The 19,074-nt window shown below is 42.0% G+C and overlaps 1 protein-coding gene across 4 annotated transcripts in view; it reads right to left on the bottom strand.

The window, feature by feature from the left end:
- Nucleotides 1–1,047: 1,047 nt before the first annotated feature.
- BOD1L1 (biorientation of chromosomes in cell division 1 like 1) overlaps nt 1,048–19,074 on the bottom strand; it is a 43,669-nt gene continuing 25,642 nt past the window's right edge. Inside the window, exons 12-25 of one of the 4 annotated variants that reach the window (XM_035112021.3) lie at nt 18,231–18,300; nt 15,727–15,800; nt 15,303–15,387; nt 15,045–15,124; nt 14,146–14,230; nt 11,352–11,419; nt 10,530–10,605; nt 10,417–10,451; nt 7,927–7,975; nt 6,964–6,992; nt 5,374–5,458; nt 4,751–4,952; nt 2,454–2,597; nt 1,048–2,355 (exon numbers count right to left, since the gene is read on the bottom strand). In XM_035112021.3, coding sequence (XP_034967912.3) covers nt 2,247–2,355; nt 2,454–2,597; nt 4,751–4,952; nt 5,374–5,458; nt 6,964–6,992; nt 7,927–7,975; nt 10,417–10,451; nt 10,530–10,605; nt 11,352–11,419; nt 14,146–14,230; nt 15,045–15,124; nt 15,303–15,387; nt 15,727–15,800; nt 18,231–18,300 — 1,191 coding nt within the window. In that variant the 3' untranslated portion in view covers nt 1,048–2,246. Of the gene's footprint in view, nt 2,356–2,453; nt 2,598–4,750; nt 4,953–5,373; nt 5,459–6,963; nt 6,993–7,926; nt 7,976–10,416; nt 10,452–10,529; nt 10,606–11,347; nt 11,420–14,145; nt 14,231–15,044; nt 15,125–15,302; nt 15,388–15,726; nt 15,801–18,230; nt 18,301–19,074 lie in introns of those variants that run through there. The other 3 variants (XM_088657371.1, XR_015946912.1, XR_015946913.1) reach the window with 3 other exon arrangements.

The raw sequence follows: 19,074 nt of genomic DNA, 5'->3' as shown, positions 1-19,074 counted from the left end.
CAGTTCCTTCTCCAAGGGTGGGGGGGACAATGTAGGAAGATACTGGGGGGAGGGGGCCAACACTCCCCAGGAACAACAGAGGGCTCAGACAAAAGTGCATGCTGGGAAACAGAACCCAGAAGCTTACAGTTCCTTCTCCAAGGGTGGGGGCCAAGGTATGGAGAAACAGGGGGGAGGGGCCAACTCCCCGGAGACAACAGAGGGCTCAGACAGGGGGGTGGGGTGAGGAGGGGGCTTGGTAGCTCATGGGTCGGGATAGGGTGGGGGCTGTCACAGGGATGAACCAGGGGGTGGGGGGAGGAGGGGGCAGGATAAGTCATGTGTCCGGACAGAGTGGGAGGAATCACAGGAAAGAAACACAGCAACACGTGGCTGGACCAGATAGTTAGTGTATAAAATTAATAAAAATTATGGGGGGGGGGGAGAGAGATGGTAAAGCTCACTTAGTGAAGCTCACCTGGGTAGCTGGTGTGCTCATCTCTCTGTCTTACTGGGGGCAGGGTTACTTTGTGGCTTTGTACTTGCTTTGCATGTGCATGTATATGTATATGTATATGTCAGCACTCAGAAATATGCTGGGTCAGATGTTACTTCCCCCAAATTGGTGTGTGGAGGATTTCCTAGCATCTGAACCAATCAAAGGCTTAGCAGTGGGGAGTGATTGGTAAGGCCAAGCTGAAAACTGGAAGACTGTTTTAGTCTCAGACTGAGGATGAAACCTGTGCAGCTCCCCATAATGTCACTAATCATCTTTATCTGCAATTTTCTTTATTAACAATGCAGAAGAATCTATGACCATGATGCTCTCTGTTCTCTCCTGTTGTTTGTGCATTTAGTTTACTATAATCTACACATTAAGGGCATAATCCAACCAACACTAAGTGCCACTGAGTTCCTGTGATTTCAACTGAGAAGGGAAAGGAAACACCTTTCCCAATTTTTAAAAGTTAAATGTCATTTGGATCATGTCCTTTGAACATAACAAAATTTTCTTACCCATTGAAAAAGTTAATCTAGCGACTTAAAAATAATAATACAGGACTCTAGTTTTGGGAAACATTTTATAATTTATATATAAAAATTCAGTAAGAAACAAAGTAGAATATTTGACAGAAAAAATCACATTACAACAATAAAAGTCCCCAAAACAAAAAGAAAACAAATTAAAAAACATAGAATGCTGAATTTGGTTATAAAACATGAATATGAACATTTTAAAATAATCTCAGGTTATTTGGCAACATACCACATCCTTGCAAGAGACAAATTCTGATAATAATTAAAAAAAAAAACTTTACATGAAACCGAACTTGAAGATTTGTTCTTGTGAGAGTAAAATGTAAGTATACTAATGATTCTGGCAGCAGAGCCAGGCTCTACATTCTCTTTTAATACTAGTATATAAAGTGTGAGATAAATGGTGAAGATCTTTAAATCCTGAAGGTGATACTTTAATTTCAGTGTTTCAATTGAAAAAGAGAAATACTGAGAGAAAAACATTTAGAAGCTTCAAAATGAGACAGTTTTCACTGTTTCAGCTGAAGGGGTCTAGTTCTATCTGAATGAGCTCTAGCTACTTTGACGCTGGGATAAAATTTACAGATGATAATATATTTCCAAGTGAATAGGGTGCATTTACTAAGCACTGTAAATGCAGTTTTTAAAATTTTACCATACAGAAAGCCACGAGTGTGAGGAAAGAAATTAAAGTCTCCTCCTTATACTAATTCTACTTGACTTGAATACATGCAGGAAAGTACTTTGCCAGTTCATCAGAGATTTGTTGATTTCACTGAAAAGGAGTCCCTTCCCGCATCCTAGACAATGCTAATGATGGCTGCACAACATTTAAGAATCCAGTTAAAATGACCAACGTAAGATAACATCAGAATAGCCCGCAGAACAGTCCTTGCTGTTTGATTAAGTTCATATGCAGTAAAATACATTCTTCTTTAAAATATGTGGCTTATGTACAAAGGGTGTCATTAAGAGGCCACTGGTGATGAGCAGATTGGAAGCATCAGCGAAGTCACTCTCGACCGTCTCTACTTGAGGTTCAAAGTAAACTTTTGCAATGCTTATAGACTTCTGCATAAACAAATAGTGTATAAAGCTGTTTAAATATGTTACATAGGTAACATGATATACCTTGGAAACAAGCACATGCAAAGCCTCTTTGTTTTACAAAGAAGCAGAGGAGAGTTTGTCTGTTTTTTCCTTCCCCATTTGTATGGCATGGGGCAAAACTATCGCTTGGACTTCTTCGCCTCAGGTTCATCGCCCCTCTGATGACTTTTCTTAGGCGACACCATGGGACTGGCTTCTCTTTTGCGCTTGGTGGGCTGTAACCTTGAACTGAAAAACAAACCAAAAAGCACGATGAAATTACTCTGGAGAAGACGACGGTGTGGAGATATGCACAAGCTAGAAGTGGCTTTCATTTCCATACTTACTGTGCCACAGGAGATTTATTGGATTTTGCAATGGCAGGTGACTGCTTTCTCCCTGCTAACTTTCGATGGTTTGCAGGAGGAACTGTACTTGGGCTTTGATTTTTAGATGCGGCAGCTCGTGTTGTGGGCTTGCTGGGCTGCTTTCTGAAAAAATGAGCACAGATAAGTCTATGTAAACAGTACGGGTTACCTAGCAAAAATTAAAAAATTAGCAAAATTAATAGCGCAAAAATTAAAAATGAATTATGCTTTCAGAGACACTCTTACACTGGCCATTCAAAAGCAAGTAGCAATACTTGGCAGTCTCAAGTTGGGATTGAGGTATTCTGCTTTCTGAAGTTAAACGTGCCTGTTGCACTGCTAAGTCTCTGTTTTGATCACAAGCAAGGACCTGGATCCTAGTAGAGGGAGAAACAGCAGGGGTGGTGGTTTGGAGTGGGAAAGTGGTAGGCAGGCAGAGTTGGGTTTGCACAGCCCACTGCTTCTAAATTAGTCCCTTATGCTAACATAGGAAGCTGCCTTAAACAGATTCCGTCCACTAGTCCATTTAGAAAGACTATTGGGCTGGGGTATTGCTTAGGGGACTTCTGTTGCTGTTATTGATATTATTTTTAGTATCTTTATGTTTAGATCCAATGATTTATGTGGAAATGGCTCAATTTTATTGTGTACTTTTTGATGTTTTTTGTTTATTATGACTCCTTTTTTTAACTAAATATTTTCATGTTGTAAGCTGCCTTGAGCATGGTTTTAACTATGGAAAGATGGCATACAAATAAAATGATGATCATGACTTTGTAAGCCTTGTTACCAGAGATCCTTTTAATTGAAGCTGCTGGGGATGGAGCCTGATACCTTCAGGTGCAAAGGATGTGATCTCCAGGCCATTTCTTTTGACCTAACAGAACTGCCATCAGAGTTTTGTTATACAGTCATACCTCGGTTTAAGTACACTTTGGTTTGAGTACGTTCAGTTTAAGTACTCCGTGGACCCGTCTGGGGCGGATTAATCCACTTTCCATTACTTTCAATGGGAAAGTTCGCTTCAGGTTAAGTATGCTTCAGGTTAAGTACAGACTTCCGGAACCAATTGTGTACTTAAACTGAGGTGCCACTGTATACATTTCCTACTATACAACATAGTCCATTCCTACTGTGGAGAAGGAATGATTTTAATATGGAACTGCTGATACTGGGCACCACAATTTAAGAAGGATATTGATAAGCTGGAACTTTGCAGAGGAGGGCAACCAAGATGAACAGGGGTCCGGAAAGCAAGCCTTATGAGGAATGGTTGATGGAGCTGGGTATGTTTAGCCTTGATAAGAGGAGATATGATTGCCATCTTCAAGTATATCAAGGGCTGTCACATGAAAGATGGAACAAAGCTTGTTTTCTCCTGCTCTGGAGGGTAGGCCCCCAAACAAATGGCTTCACGTTATAAGAAAAGGAGATTCTAACTAAACACCAGGAAGAACTTTCTGATGGTAAGCACTGTTTGAAAGTGGAACAAACTCTCTCGGGAGGTGGTGGGCGCTCATTCACTGGAGGTTTTTAAGCAGAGATTGGATGGTCATCTGTTATGCATGCTTTGGAAGTGATTCCCACATTGCATAGGGTTGGACTAGATGACCCTTGGGTCCCTTCCAACTCACCTCTTAGCTACTGTATCCTCCAGTGTGTGCATCCACACATGTGAGTGAGACAGAGAGGTGGGGAAAGACACACATTAGTCAGAAACTAATCATGGGGCAAAACCTCTCTGACTCCCACCCGGGGAGGCACTTTCTGCAATAAAGTTTGGATTGCCAGAAGTGAAGCCTTCATGGGTCTAGAATACATTTATTTATTTCAAAAAAATTATACACCACTTAACTGTAAAAATATATGCACCCAAGATGCTAAGAGATAGCAAAGGGAGGGAAGGCTGTAAGACAAATTTGCTTCCTGAAGAAGCAGGTTGGCTATAGTAATTTAGCAATACAATAAAAATATATGAATATGGAATATAAAGAAAGTCTCATCCTTTTTTCCATAAGCAATAGCTGAGAAAATTTTTTGGTAGGTAGGGATCACAAACAAGATGCCTTTATTACATTTTTATACAGAAAGATGAGGCAGAAATGGTTTTGGGGTGGATTAATTAATGACTGGAGTCAGAGGCCAGGATTCAAAGAACTACAAGGTTGTGTCTGCTCATTCACTGGGGCTCCAGATTTCTTCCATCCCCACCACAGCCCTCCGTGCTTGGTGAAGCATCTAGCCCACTGCCAAAGTCTCTGCAGAGCCAATGTTACCTTTGTGCTTCCAATCTTGAGGCTGACCGTGTTGTGGCCCCTGAATGCATCTCATCAGCATCATCGCTGTTGTCACTGTCCTCCCCTCCGTTATCGCCACTCTCCTTGTTTTCATCTTTTTCATCTGTGTCGTCTTTTGTCTCCTCTTCAACAGCAAGTGTTAGTTTCTGACGTTTTTTGTCTGGCTCAAGTGTGCCCTTCCCTACAAAATTTTATAAACACACTCAAATTTCCACCCAAGGCTCCAGAAGGGATATGGATACTTATTTTAGAAGGTGAATTCTAAATGGACCCCGTGAGTGGAGTAAGTAATTTTCCATTTCCGTAGTGTTTTAATGCATACTTGTTTAAAATCTCTCCAAAAACATTTGCAATAGTTTACTTCTTTAGTTCACAGCCAGAATTCATAGAAAACCCAAGAGGTTGTAGGCAAGCAGCTGGGATGTACCAATCCTGACAAGAGATTACAGCAATTTGCACATTTCCCCATAATATTTACTTTAGCCATAACCCAATGATTTTCCCCTCGATGAATAAAGCATAATAAAACTGATATTTGTATAAGCTAACATGCACCTTAAACAATAGAAAAAGTTAAGAGAAGCAGACCCTCCATGTTTTACCTGTTTCCTCTGGTGGAATTAGAGGTCGTTTGGGCTTCCTACCCCTTCGACGCACAGCCACCTCCGCCTCCCCTTCTTTAGCTTCCTAATAGTTGGAAGTAAAGGGGGAGACAGTAAAGAAATCGAAAGCATACAGGGATTTTGGCTGAGAAAAAAAAAGACAAGCGGAACTCATGATAAGAGGGCTTATAAATTTATTGACAGTACGGAGAGAAAGAGAGGAGAGGAACATATTGCAGCACGCTCTGTTTATGTACTTGTTCAGAAAATATGTCACTTGCCCTGTTTCTCCGAAAATAAGACATACTCATAAAATAGGCCATAGCAGGATTTCTAAGCATTTGTGCAATATAAGCCATACCCCGAAAATAAGACATAGTGATAGGTGCAGTTCTGGAGGGCGCCAAGGAAGAAGCTAGGCTGGACATGTAATAAAAAAAATAAGACATCCCCTGAAAATAAGCCACTGTGTCTTATTTTCGGAGAAACACAGTAGGGAAAACATGCAACAAGATGCAGATTTTTTTTTAAAAGAATTAGAAAAGCTCAGAGATGACAAACTGCTGAATGACTGCTACCCATGATCAGGGGTATAATAAGGCATACAGTGGTACCTTGGTACTCATATGCCTTGGTTCCCAAATGCTGAAAACCCGGAAGTAAGTGTTTTGGTTTGCAAACATTGGCTATTGTTTCCGGGGTGCCTGCACCAATCACAGGCCGCGCCTTCGTTTTCGAACATTTCGTAAGCCAAACCACTTTCCGTAATGGATTAAATTTGGCGCTTTTGTTTTTGCTATTTATTTTGAGTTTTTGTTTTTGAGGCTTTTTCGGTTAGTTTGTTTTTGTGACTGTGTTGAACCCAGCTCAGCTACTGATTGATTGATTGTGTGACTGTGGAAATAGATAAAAGCCCCCCCTCCAAACAATGACTATCATCAGTGCAGGTAAGAAAAAAATGTAATTTAAATTTTTATCATCTACAATACTGTATTATTTATTTTATAGTGCAGTACATTGATTATTGCTTTCATTTTATGGATCAATGGTCTCGTTAAGATAGTAAAATTCATGTTAAATTGCTGTTTTAGGGGTTGCCTTTAATCTGGAACAGATTAATCCGTTTTGCATTACTTTCTATGGGAAAGCGCACCTTGGTTTTGGAACGTCTTGGTTTTGGAATGGACTTCCAGAACGGATTAAGTTTGAGAACCAAGGTGCAAAACCTAGGAATGAGCAAGATTTTCTAGGAGCAAGGTAACAGAAATGTTGTCTCCTGATCTCCAAGGAACCAAGGCTCCATTTGCCACATCTATATTTCTTCAGGTATCAGTGTGAGCACTGATATTGCCAGTAAAACTTTACATTCAGAAGCAATGTATCTAGGATTGAAAAATGTTAAGGACTCATAAGCACCCAGGGGCATATTGTTTCATTATGCTGGAAGACAGAAACCTGGGAACGATGGACCTTGGTTTCGTTCAGTAACTCAATTCCATTGAAACAGTTTTCATTATACAACTCCACGAAAATCAAATGTTTTTAGGATCAAAGTGGAAAACAATTTGCACTAAAAGATCTTGAACTTACTTTGTGTCTCTCATTCAATGAACCTTTGACTAAAAAAGGAAGGGAAAAAAAGTGTTAAGAACTCTACATAAACTACAACTCTGAACACACAAACTGTTATAACTGTCACTTTTCGTATGAAGTTTAAATTAAACTTAAATGACCAAGAAACTTTAAAAAAAGGATTTCTTTCTAAAACTCACCACAGCATAATAAAGCAAAAATTAAGTTATTTCTGGCAGAGATGCCAACCAATGGCAAAAGGAAGGCAGCTCAGGATTTTGAAATACTTGATGTTAGTTGTAAATGCTACAATCTCATAAAAAGGTGGATGAAACTGGTTACTTCCCATGCCAGCAGCCTGAGTAAATCATGCAGTTGCTTCACTTCAAAATCTTACTGGAACAGTATATGAAGCAGTGAGTCACCATGGTTACTTTGCCATTTGGCCTATGCACCCTAAACTCCCCTACTCACAAGAGTGGGAAATCTCTGACATCCATGCCGATCCCTCTGAAATCAGCCCACTTGGAAGCTGGACAAAGTGTTTTACTCACCTTTGAAATAGATGGGGCATGAAGGTCTCTGCATGCACTTCAGAACTACCACTGTTTTGTGGATCCACAAGAGTTTATACAGTGGTACCTCCGGTTACAAACGCTTCAGGTAACGAGCTCCGCTAACCCGGAAGTAGCTGCTCCTGGTTGCGAACTTTGCCCCAGGATGCGAATGGAAATTGTGTGCCAGACGTACGCGCGCAACGGGAGGCCCCATTAGCAAAAGTGCGCCTCAGGATAATAATGGTTTCAGCTTAAGAACGGACCTCCGGAACAAATTAAGTTCGTAACCAGAGGTACCACTGTATAAGGCTATATCTGAATTTTTGGAGTAGTAATGCTTTAAAGAAAAATGGCTAGTTACAGATGCACCTCATCCTTTCCACTCTTTTCCCCTTTCCAAGGAGAATTTTTTCTGAATAATTACCTTTTGGAGTAATCATCTGTCTACTGCTAGAACCTGAAGACTGCAGCATCTAATTAAAAACAAAAACAGCAGTATATTTCTATAGTGCAGGATTAGAAAAATAAAAACACGTTCAGGCCCTGTTCAGGTCTTATCACACTGAATGGGGTTGTGAGGACAGATTTCTCTCCCCCACCCCAAATGAAGCCACATGGCTCCTGACTCCTTCACACACTGACAGTGCATTTCTGCAGCACAGAGCTTTGCATATCTATGGAGGCTCCTTGCAAGAGTGGGAACCCTGGAAGATCAGGATTCCCATGAGTGGCCTCCATAGATATGCAAGGCTCTCTACTGTGTGAAAGTGCCAAAAAACTCAGGTGCCTGTGGGTGGGGGCAGGCTGAAAGGTGCGTATTTGAATTTAATCTTTACATGCGTTCTCTCTTAAGGTGATAAGTCCATAATTCCTGAAGAGGGCTACACTGTTTCTTCAGTTAATGCAAATAAAAATAAAATAATCTAATATGCACGCACACATTCTTTATTACGGTCCAAAGACCTGCAAAAATCTAATATGCAGTACATTTTACAACTTAAGACCATTTCTCAGATCACACAACAAAAAACCTGGCTTTGCCATGAAATCTACAGCTGACTTTTTTGTGAGCTGGAAAACATTTTAAAACCACTGTTTTTAATGAACTTCACACCCTCAGCTGCCAATCACCAAGTGCTGCAGTGATCCAGTATATGACATTTTCTGGGTCAATTCATACCCCCAGTTTAATAGTTCTTTTATGCAGTTATGCCTTCCTCCCACGGAAAGAGATTGTATGCCTTATGGCAAACAGGCAAACGCATCGTTGGTGCCTCCACCGGGGGCTGACCCATGTCAGTGCCTATTTGTGGAATGCCCTGCCTAGTGAGGTTTCTCCTTCTCCTTCATTACTGGCTTTCAGGAGGAATTTAAAAACATTCCTGTTTACCCAGGGTGAAAGATACTGGCAACCCTGAAATAATGGAAACAAAATAAAAAATATAAAAAATCCTTCCAGTAGCACCTTAGAGACCAACTAAGTTTGTCATTGGTATCTGAAGAAGTGTGCATGCACATGAAAGCTCATACCAATGACAAACTTAGTTGATCTCTAAGGTGCTACTGGAAGGATGATTTTTTATATTTTTTATTTTGTTTCGACTACATCAGACCAACATGGCTACCTACCTTAACTGAAATAATGGAGTGAGAGAACCTGATTGCATTTCAACTGTTTTTAATGATATTGTAACTGATGTGCTTGGGTGTCTTTGGGAGAAAGTGCGGGATGTAAAAATAATAGCATGAAGAAAATACAAAATTGACCAGGTTGTCACATGATACCTAATTTGATGACTATTACACTGAGGTGACACGGGTGACGTGGGGGGGTTAAACCACAGAGCCTAGGGCTTGCCGATCAGAAGGTTGGCGGTTCGAATCCCTGCGACGGGGTGAGCTCCCGTTGCTTGGTCCCTGCTCCTGCCAACCTAGCAGTTCGAAAGCACCTCAAAGTGCAAATAGATAAATAGGTACCGCTACAGCGGGAAGGTAAACGGCGTTTCCGCGGCTTTGTCATGCTGGCCACATGACCTGGAAGCTGTATGCCGGCTCCCTCAGCCAATAACGCGAGATGAGCGCCGCAACCCCAGAGTTGGTCACGACTGGACCTAATGGTCAGGGGTCCCTTTACCTTTTTACACTGAAGTGAATATGACATATGAGTGCACAGATTACTCTCTATCTCTCGTTCTATATATATATATATATGGAAGGCATTTGATCTAGTTATTTATATGCTGCCTTCCTGGCCTGACAACAGACCTCCAAGGCAGGCGACAATAAAAGAAAATTTACACCAACCCACTGTATCAACCCAGTGCAAATCTCAAGTTCCCTGATTATCACAACTATTTTTGAAGGGCCCCTCCATTTCAAAAATCATCCGCTATAGTGTGGGAGAAAACAAGGGTAATGCCTTGAGCTCAGGGAACCAGCTTAAAGCTCATGGGATCCTGGCCAATGTTGTGTTACTGCAATTGAAAAAAATACATAGCTGCCAAGTATCCCGTATCCGCCGGGAAAACCCCTTTTTTCTCACCGTTTCCCGGCGGTCTCCCGTTTGGCAGAAAATCCCGGCATTGTCCCTTAAATTCGCTTCTTCCCGGCGGCCATTTTTCTGGTGCCGCTTTGTCCTATGGTCACCAGAAAATGGCGGCGCCGGAAGTTGCTTCCGCGCATGACCGGAAGTTGCGTGACGCGACTTCCGGTGGCGCTTCGCCCTTCTATGGGCATCAGAAAATGGCGGCGCCGGATGTCGCCTTTACGTGTTTCCGGTCATGCGCGCGCTGCCGATCCCAGATCTTTACGATCCGGACTTGGCAGCTATGAAAATATAAAACAGTGTTCCACAGAGAGCCAACAATTCCACAATATGTGAGCATCCAAATAGAATATCCATCCAAATGCTTACATTTCCAGTTCTTGAGTCAGCTTCTGAAACTTGACCTGAAAGGAAAAATAAACCTCCTGAGTTTAATGCAATGCTGAAGTACATTTTCTATGGTGACACAGCCCTGTACTTACCAAGCAGGGCCATTATTTCAAGAGGATATTTACGGGGTCTTCCTCTTTTCCGCTTAACTGGTACTTGCTTTTTTTCCTAAACAAAAGGACAAATAAATGTTGTTTGTTTAAGTCAATTCAAGGTGTCCACTAAGGCAACTGGATTATGAAGAAAGAGTCTTGTGTTACATTAAAGGACTAACCAATTTGTTGCTGCATAAGCTTTCACTGACTAACTCCCACAAAACTAACACAACTACATGTCCAGAAATAGTGATTCTTCACAATATAGTCGCATTATGATAGCGTGTCTTTCCCAACCTCTCTCACACACCATAGACTAAGTCAAATAATAAGTTTCACTAATTTCAATGGAGAGTTAAAAATCTGCTAAAGTCTCCTCCCCCATTGAAATCAAAACCATGGTTGAGATGGATTCTTAATAGCCAAGGAAAGTTAAATCATTTATAAGCTCTGGTTGTCTGCACCAACAATACTTAGTATTTGTGTCAAGGTCAACCAGTGGAGCTATTCTGAGTGGTTTGCGGTTTATTACAGCCCCCAGTAGCCTGCTTGGACCAATTTGTGAGGCATTTTCCAGATAAAAGTGCTCATGACCATTCCAACATGCACTTCAGAATATATACTGAATACAGGATCAGTTCTGGTTGAAGCAACTTGACTTACTGGATACTTCTCTCAGAGTTCAGCAAATTCTCTCTTCCCTTTCTTTTCCCAGCCTCCTATCCTGGGAGACCTTCCCTTCCCTTCCCCTCCCCTCCCCAGCCATCCATCAGGAAAGTATGCTTTCAAATAACTATCAGAATAGGCCATGTTACTTGCCTCAACAGGATTTACACTGGATTTCTCATCTGACTTTTCACAAATATCCGCTTTGCCAACAATCTCATCTGCAGGAAAAAAACATTTTTTTTATTTTTTAAAAAAACACAAATTAAATCCCCATCATCATTTTTGAGCAATTGCTTAAACCAGTGACTTCCTCTGAACTGTACATCACCTGGTTTTCACTTGCAGTACACCCCATCATTTCGACTTCTTTGACAATCTAGATAAACATCAATGAATATGCAGCTGCTATAACCTGTCCTACAGTTTGCTGCATCATGTATCGCTGTATATACCTGTGCTTCTATGGGGTAGGTATGCAAGGGAACAGGATATTTGCTTAATACAGTGGAACCTCAGTTTTCCCAACGTAACTCGTTCAGGAAGTCCATTTGACTTCCAAAACATTTGAAAACTGAGGCAAGTTCAGTGGGGAAAATTGAGAAATGTGTCTTGGAAGCTGTTTGACTTCAGAGGGGCATTAGAAAATGGAAGCATTCACTTCCAGGTTTTTGGCGTTTGGCTTCTGAAATGTTCAGCAGCCGAGATGTCCAAAAGCTGAAGTTTGACTGTACACAGGAGCAGCAGTTCTACTTATTCACTAGACTGTAGTCCAGACATGGGTGGACTATTCTCCATCCAGCAGTAAAGAGGATCTTTAGAGCTGGGGTTGTCTGTTTTCTGAAAATGGAATTAATTGCATAACAAGGTAGATCAGGAGGTCTGTAAAACTTAAGTACTATTAATTAGAATGTTGCAAATGTGAAAAAACAGGAAGACTTAACTTATATTGGAAGAAAGATGATTTAAAATTATGATTAATATGGATGATAAAGGAAGATTTAACTCTATTTGATTAATTGGGAAAATAGTCAGATAAAAGTCACAGCAGGAATTGAACATGCAGTGTCGATGGATATAGGAATGGATGGAAAAGTATTAGAAACTGGCTGTACCTGGCCACGCGTTGCTGTGGCTCAGTCAGGGTCCCCGTTTCCCAGGACAGGCACATGACATAACGACCCCCCCTCTCTGTTGCCACCGGCGCGTGACGTCATCTTCCCATGTGACGTCACCCTCCACCCCGACCCCCCTATCTCTCCCCCTTGCATACTGTATGCACATTTTGGGGAGGGCCTGGCTGCTTTCCCTGGCGGATCCTGGTGGGCGAGGGGGCAGGCGTCCCAGCTGCAGTTCCTTATCAAAGGCATACATGCTGAGGGCAGTGGGGAGAGCCAAGGCGCCGGCAGTGAAGGGACAGGATCCAGCTCCCACTCTCCCAGAAGGAGCTACCGGCCACCCGCTCCCAGTACCCTCTGCGCGCTCGCGCCGGAAGGACGCCACCACGCACCCCAAGGCATCTTGGGAGTAAAATATTTACTATAGCGTGTGTTGCTTTGACGTCCAACAGATGGCTCTGTTTTTCCCCAAAAGCATGTTTTTACCTGTCACAGGTGTGACATCTATATAATCTAATTATATGCAAACACTACCGTATTCGAAAGCAACGTTTTGTCAAAATTTCAAAGCAGTCGGTCAAGAACTTTTGGAGATTTTTTATTTTGTACAAACGGACATTTACATTTTTATTTATATAGATTAAGAAAAAGTATTTTACTGTGAGCAGCAAAGGAGAGAGGGGAAAGATGTATCTTGAAAGGGGGGTAGAGGCCAACTTTTACATTTGTGTCAAATTTGAATTAATTTGTTAAAAAAATGGAAAACTTATAAAAAATGGCAAAAAAAGTAAGAACTGGGGTTGCCAACCCAACACCAACAAAAGCTTTCATCGGTCCCTCCCTGTCAGGGGACCTCCGTACAGGGAGCCTCCCCCTCTCCTGCTGACCAGCACATCGCCCAGCGAGAGCAGTGAGAGCAGCAGCAGCAGGTCAGGGGAGGGGGAGGAGGAAGTCAGGGGGACGGAGGAGAGAGGGCTCAGAGATGCTGCAGAGCCCTGGCACTGCCCCAGCCAAAGGGCTGAAGAAATGGGGCAGCCACTTCTGTCGCCCCAGTTAAGGTGTGGTATAATAATATATTATTTATACCCCGCCCATCTGGCCGGGTCTCCCCAGCCACTCTGGGCGGCTTCCAACAGAAAAATACAACACAATAATCTATTAAACATTAAAAGCCTCCCTGAACAGGGCTGCCTTCAGATGTCTTCTAAAAGTCTGGTAGTTGTTTTCCTTTTTGACATCTGTTGGGAGGGCGTTCCACAGGGCAGGCGCCACCACCGAGAAGGCCCTCTGCCTAGTTCCCTGCAACTTGGCTTCTCGCAACGAGGGAACCGCCAGAAGGCCCTCGGCGCTGGACCTCAGTGTCCGGGCAGAATGATGGAGGTGGAGACGCTCCTTCAGGTATACTGGACCAAGGCCGTTTAGGGCTTTAAAGGTCAGCACCAACACTTTGAATTGTGCTCGGAAACGTACTGGGAGCCAATGTAGATCTTTCAAGACCGGTGTTATGTGGTCTCGGCAGCCGCTTCCAGTCACCAGTCTAGCTGCCGCATTCTGGATTAGTTGTACTAAGCGTAAGGGAGGAGGCGTTTCGGGGTGCCCAAGCTCTTATGCTGGTCACGTAACAGGAAACGTCCACTCCCGGATTCTGTGAGTGACAAGCAGGTCATGTTTCTTGGCATCTCTGCACTGTAAATACAATAAACCTGCTAAAGACAGGAAGGACTTTGGCGTCTTTACTCAAGAGTAGCCACACACAAGCCCTGACACTCCCCCCAAAATGAAAGGTGTCTTTTAACCCTTTCAGGAAAATTCTGTAACTCTGATGTTACCTTTTCCTTCTACAGTTTCCGATGAAGGTTGCAGAGACTTGGCATCACCTTCAAGGGTATCTTCTGATTCCCTGGAAGTTGTTTCCTATGAAATTATAAAAAAACGTTAACATATTGCATGCTGTAGTACTAACAGAACGGCATTGTGAACTACTACATTTAAAGGTTGCCACCACAACTAGTTACGTAAATTATTCTGACATAAAAAACTGATAAGATGCTTCCGAGGAGGAGCCACAGCGGATAAATCACATCTTTCAGAGTTTCCAAAAGATGTAATTAAGCGGTGACTTAACAGCAAAGTTTATCTGTTGTTCTTATCTCTGTGTAACACATGCAGCAACATGGGATTAATTCCTCCTACATGCTCTGGACGGATTGTTCGCTGATGTGGGATCGAGAAAGCCTATCAGGTGGGTGAGCGACTTGGAGTGGAAGAAACTACAGCTTGCCCAAGCATCACTGGAAATTAATCTCCAGAGAAAATACCAGCTGCACTGTCTTTAATTGTCTCTGAAACTACTATAAATCATGGAAGAATTTAAAGAAAATGCTCATCTGTTAGTAAACATGTCAATCCAAACTACGACCCTAAAGCTGGCTTGAAATGAGATGCCACTGAAAAGCCTGAAAGGCAAAACTGTCTCCTAGGAAGCTCATTTGCAGTTTACTTTGAGGAAAGCTACAACAAGCAGAGATTCTCTGAGAAGTGCTTATGTTGTTGTTTTGTTACATTTTCGATCCTACATTCCACGACTGATTGCATTGACAGTATTGAGAATTAATGGATGCCGTTGCATCCGTTATGGGGAATGTGGCTAGGGCTGTGTTGACTTTGAGAAAGCATTTCAAGCAGTATGTTGAGAAGTAATATATTTGAAAACAGATTTAAAGTATACCGTATTAGATTCTGCTCTGGCTTCAAAATACTGGCTCTCTTCAGCTTCCTCTCCCAAAATCTGACACACTGGACCATGACCTGCAAAGTAAATTTAACTGTTTTTTTGAAATATTTTACGAACTTAGGATAATGAGTGCTGAAACCTTGTACAGTATGTATTTTTTTTCTAAATCAGATTGGCCTGCAAACCATCCCATGCAAACTAGTCAAATATTTGCCAGAGACAACAAGGTAGGAGAGTTTATTTGTAAACTACCTGATTCACCCTCTTCGATACCAGGATGTCTGTCTGTTTCTGGCATGGAGCTCTCTTCCTTCTGATCAGGTATTTCTACCTGCAACTAAGAGGAGGAGAGGAAATAGAGGAGACAGTAAATATTTCCATGCTGGATCAAGACTGAAAGTGGAACTAGTCCAGTATTCTGTTCTGAAGAGCAGCCAACCAAGATGCATCAGGGAAGATGCCAAGCAGAGCATCAAAGTTACTACAGCTGTCCAAGGTTGTTTGCCTCCACTGTCTGCTATTAAGAGAGATACTGCCCCTGAACAAGGCGGCTTCATTTAGCTATCCCAATATAGAAATCATGCCTTTGATAGACAGGCTCCTAAAAAACTGTAATTTTTTTTAAGAAAAGAAAAAACTTCAGTAAAGAAAAGTAAAACAAGAAAGAAATGCAAACCTCTAATGATTTCTCTCTAGAAACTTGGACTTCTACTGCTTCTGTTATGACTGAAGTGCCTGTTGTTTCAAGTGCTAAAAAACAAAAGCAGAAAGGCAGAAAAAGGGACTATTAATAGCACTGAGCATTCAAAGTGCTTTACAAAACAGTGTCTCAATCATTTTATGAATCTGTAAGGTCAACCAATGATCTCTATATTGTAGATGCAGACAGCTTCCTAGTGACTTCTGGCAGATATGGGATTTAAAGTAGTGACTTCCATATTTATACTTACATTTCCTTAACAGTATGCTGACCACAAGCTCAAGATGGATTTTAAGAACTACTATGAAGTGCTCTTAGAACTATGCAAACATGTTTCAGCTAGAAACTTGTAAAGAAAAATAATATTTCTACACAAGGGCACGGGAAGCAGTCCTCAGGCAGACCTTACCACTCACCTCCCCACACCAATCCATAGGTTTCAGTTCAGAGGTGCTGTGCCTACTGCAGGCATGGCCAAACTTGCCCTGCAGATGTTTTGGGACTACAATTCCCATCATCCCTGACCACTGGTCCTGTTAGCTAGGGATGATGGGAGGTGTAGTCCCAAAACAGCTGGAGGGCCAAGTTTGGCCATGCCTGGCCTACTGCATCCCAGTGCATATGCATTTTATCCCCATTAGATATAAATTTGCTCATTCATGTCGATTTCAGCAGCAGCACTGAAATGCTCCCACTAAAAATAAAAAAAATAAAAACCCCCGTTATGCTATTATTTAAAGGTTAGCCTTATTTCAGAGGAAACTTTTCTGGGACTATAGCAGCTACACTCTGTGCTCAGGAATCTGCTTCCCCCCTCCCCCCGCTTTATAATAGTCTGCACCCCCACCCCCACCCAATATCCAAATTCTTATTGGCCACTTCACGGGCAGCATCCTGTAGTACCAATTCTAATTCTTTCACATTGCAATGCAGAGGCTACCAACCAGGTTTCCTCTTCCGATGTCACTTGTCAGGAAAGGGGGTCAAGTGTCAGATGTGCATAAGCCCCTAGCCTGTTCCCTGTGTTGACTCACTTTCCAGCAGTCTGGAGACAGTAAAAGGGCTCTTTAGCCCCTCCTTTCCATCATAAGCAGCAGCAAAGGCTTTGAAAGAGCCCTCTCTTTCTTATGCATGTCGGCTGGGCTGCTTGCTCCCAGGCACTGCAGAGAGGCCTCTTGGGGTTGAAGGATTATGCTGAGCAATAGGCAGGAAGCCTGTGCCTCCCAGTTGCTTATTCCAACTTTAAAATGTTTAAAATTCTGATTTACTGGAACTTCCTATTGTAAACGTAGAATATAGCTAGCTACTGGTATTAATCCAAAAATGCCTTCCAAAAACAATGCTCTTTCTCTAAACCACTGAAAACACGTACACGGTTCCTTTCATTGATACTACATTAAACTACAAGAGAATATTTCAGTTGTTAAACATACTGTCAAAGACAGAGTTGGATCATGGTTTCTCAAACAGCAATGGGGTGTTTACATTCCTTGCAGTTTCAAACTATGAAATTCACTGTCTGCTGTGCACACTCAGCCCTGACAGAAGACATGATTATTTTATAAACAACTTCCTTTTACCTAGGTAGAATAATCTCAAACAAAGCAGAGGGAGTGCTCTAAAAATGTCTCTAATAAAAGTTTTGCAAATTTAACATTTGCCTTATACAACAAGAATTACATATCAAAGCAAAAGGACTCCCATGTAAATATCTTAAGAAATTGTGAAATACTTTATTCCTTTCGAGGAAACAAAATCACCAAGGGTATTATCTGACACAGTAGTTCCATATGTACAACAAACATCCTCTACCCATGGCCTCCCTGCACCTTCCCAAATTTGTTCCTGAGGGTTGGGGAAAACACCCAGAACAGATTTAGGGGGTACACAGGGAGAGGGAGGGGAAATTCCATTGCACAGCCGAAGTCCTTGTACTGATGGAACTACTTTGCTGTATACAACCCTCAGATTTTAAATTCAATACTGCACAGGGTAAAATTGAGAATAGTGCAGTAGTTCTACTGCAGACAAAACACCTGACGAGGGTTAAATTTGAGTTGCACTAAATTTACTTAAGCTGAAAGGATGGAGGGGCCTCAACTGAAATGAGGATTTAAGATCTCACTCTCCAATGCTGAAACAGCTAGTGCAGTGGAATAGTTTTTCAGACATTTACTTTTAGTTCAGTTTACGTGGTCAGCCCTCTGGGGACTGCTTCTGACACCTACCTGTCAACTGCCTAACCTTGTATAACATCTGATAGATTTGCACCCACTGGAGAGCAGCAGTGCTTGCATTCGGGACTTAAATTAAGCTGCACTAAATGCAAGTCTCATTCCCCAGGAACAATCAGGGCTGCATGACTTTCCTCCTGATGTGGATCAGATGTTTTATGAAATGTAATATTTAATTCTATTTGATTCATCCCAAAGATTACAACCTGCAACAGTTTATCACTGCTGTTAGAAACAGGAATTTACCTTTGGAAATCAATTCTGGTTGAATATCTTCAGATGGGTTTTCTTCTTCCATGCTTCTACATTGTGGGTCCTATGAAGTCAAGGGTAGGAAAATCTTTCAGGACTCCAAAAACTAGTAGTTAGGGCATGCTCAGTTTGTTAAATTATCCAGCGGATAACCATTATTTCACAGGCATGGAAATGTATGTATGGAAAATCTGAATTTTCTGGTAATAAAATCCAGATAAGTTCCTTTGAGAGTCTGAAATTTGACATGCAGTATCAACATAAACGGCTAAGGGGTGTCCTAAAAGTTAGAAAGCTGTATTTTATTTTCAACCTTCCATCCCTTTGATGAAAGTGCTTGCTGCAAAGTGAAACTGTGGGAAAAGAATAAGGTCTGCAGATAAGAAGACAAGAGACTCAAGCTTTTAAGGCAGAGACTATAAACCTTAAAGTGAAGAGTGAGTTGTCAATAAGAACAGGAACACTCAGTATGGCAAAAACACTGCTGGACACCCCATTGACTGTCGGCATCATACAGCAATTACTGGGTGAGCAACTAAAATAGATCCGAACTGAGATGGATAAGATGGTGAATGAAAATGGTCCAGAGAAATATGAGGTTAAAGACACAGAAGCTTTGGAGAAAAATATTGATTGCCAGAACAAAAGGGTGGAATGATAAAGCTGGAGGCAGTAGATCAGGCATCCCCAAACTTCGGCCCTCCAGATGTTTTGGACTACAATTCCCATCATCCCTGACCACTGGTCCTGTTAGCTAGGGATCATGGGAGTTGTAGGCCAAAACATCTGGAGGGCCGCAGTTTGGGGATGCCTGCAGTAGATGATGGAATGGAGAGGA

Source organism: Zootoca vivipara, chromosome Z1, assembly GCF_965207765.1.
Source record: "Zootoca vivipara chromosome Z1, rZooViv2.hap1.1, whole genome shotgun sequence".
Classification (NCBI taxonomy): Eukaryota; Metazoa; Chordata; class Lepidosauria; order Squamata; family Lacertidae; genus Zootoca; species Zootoca vivipara.
The sequence above is the reverse complement of the archived record's forward strand: the minus strand, read 5'-3'. Positions and strand labels throughout refer to the sequence as shown.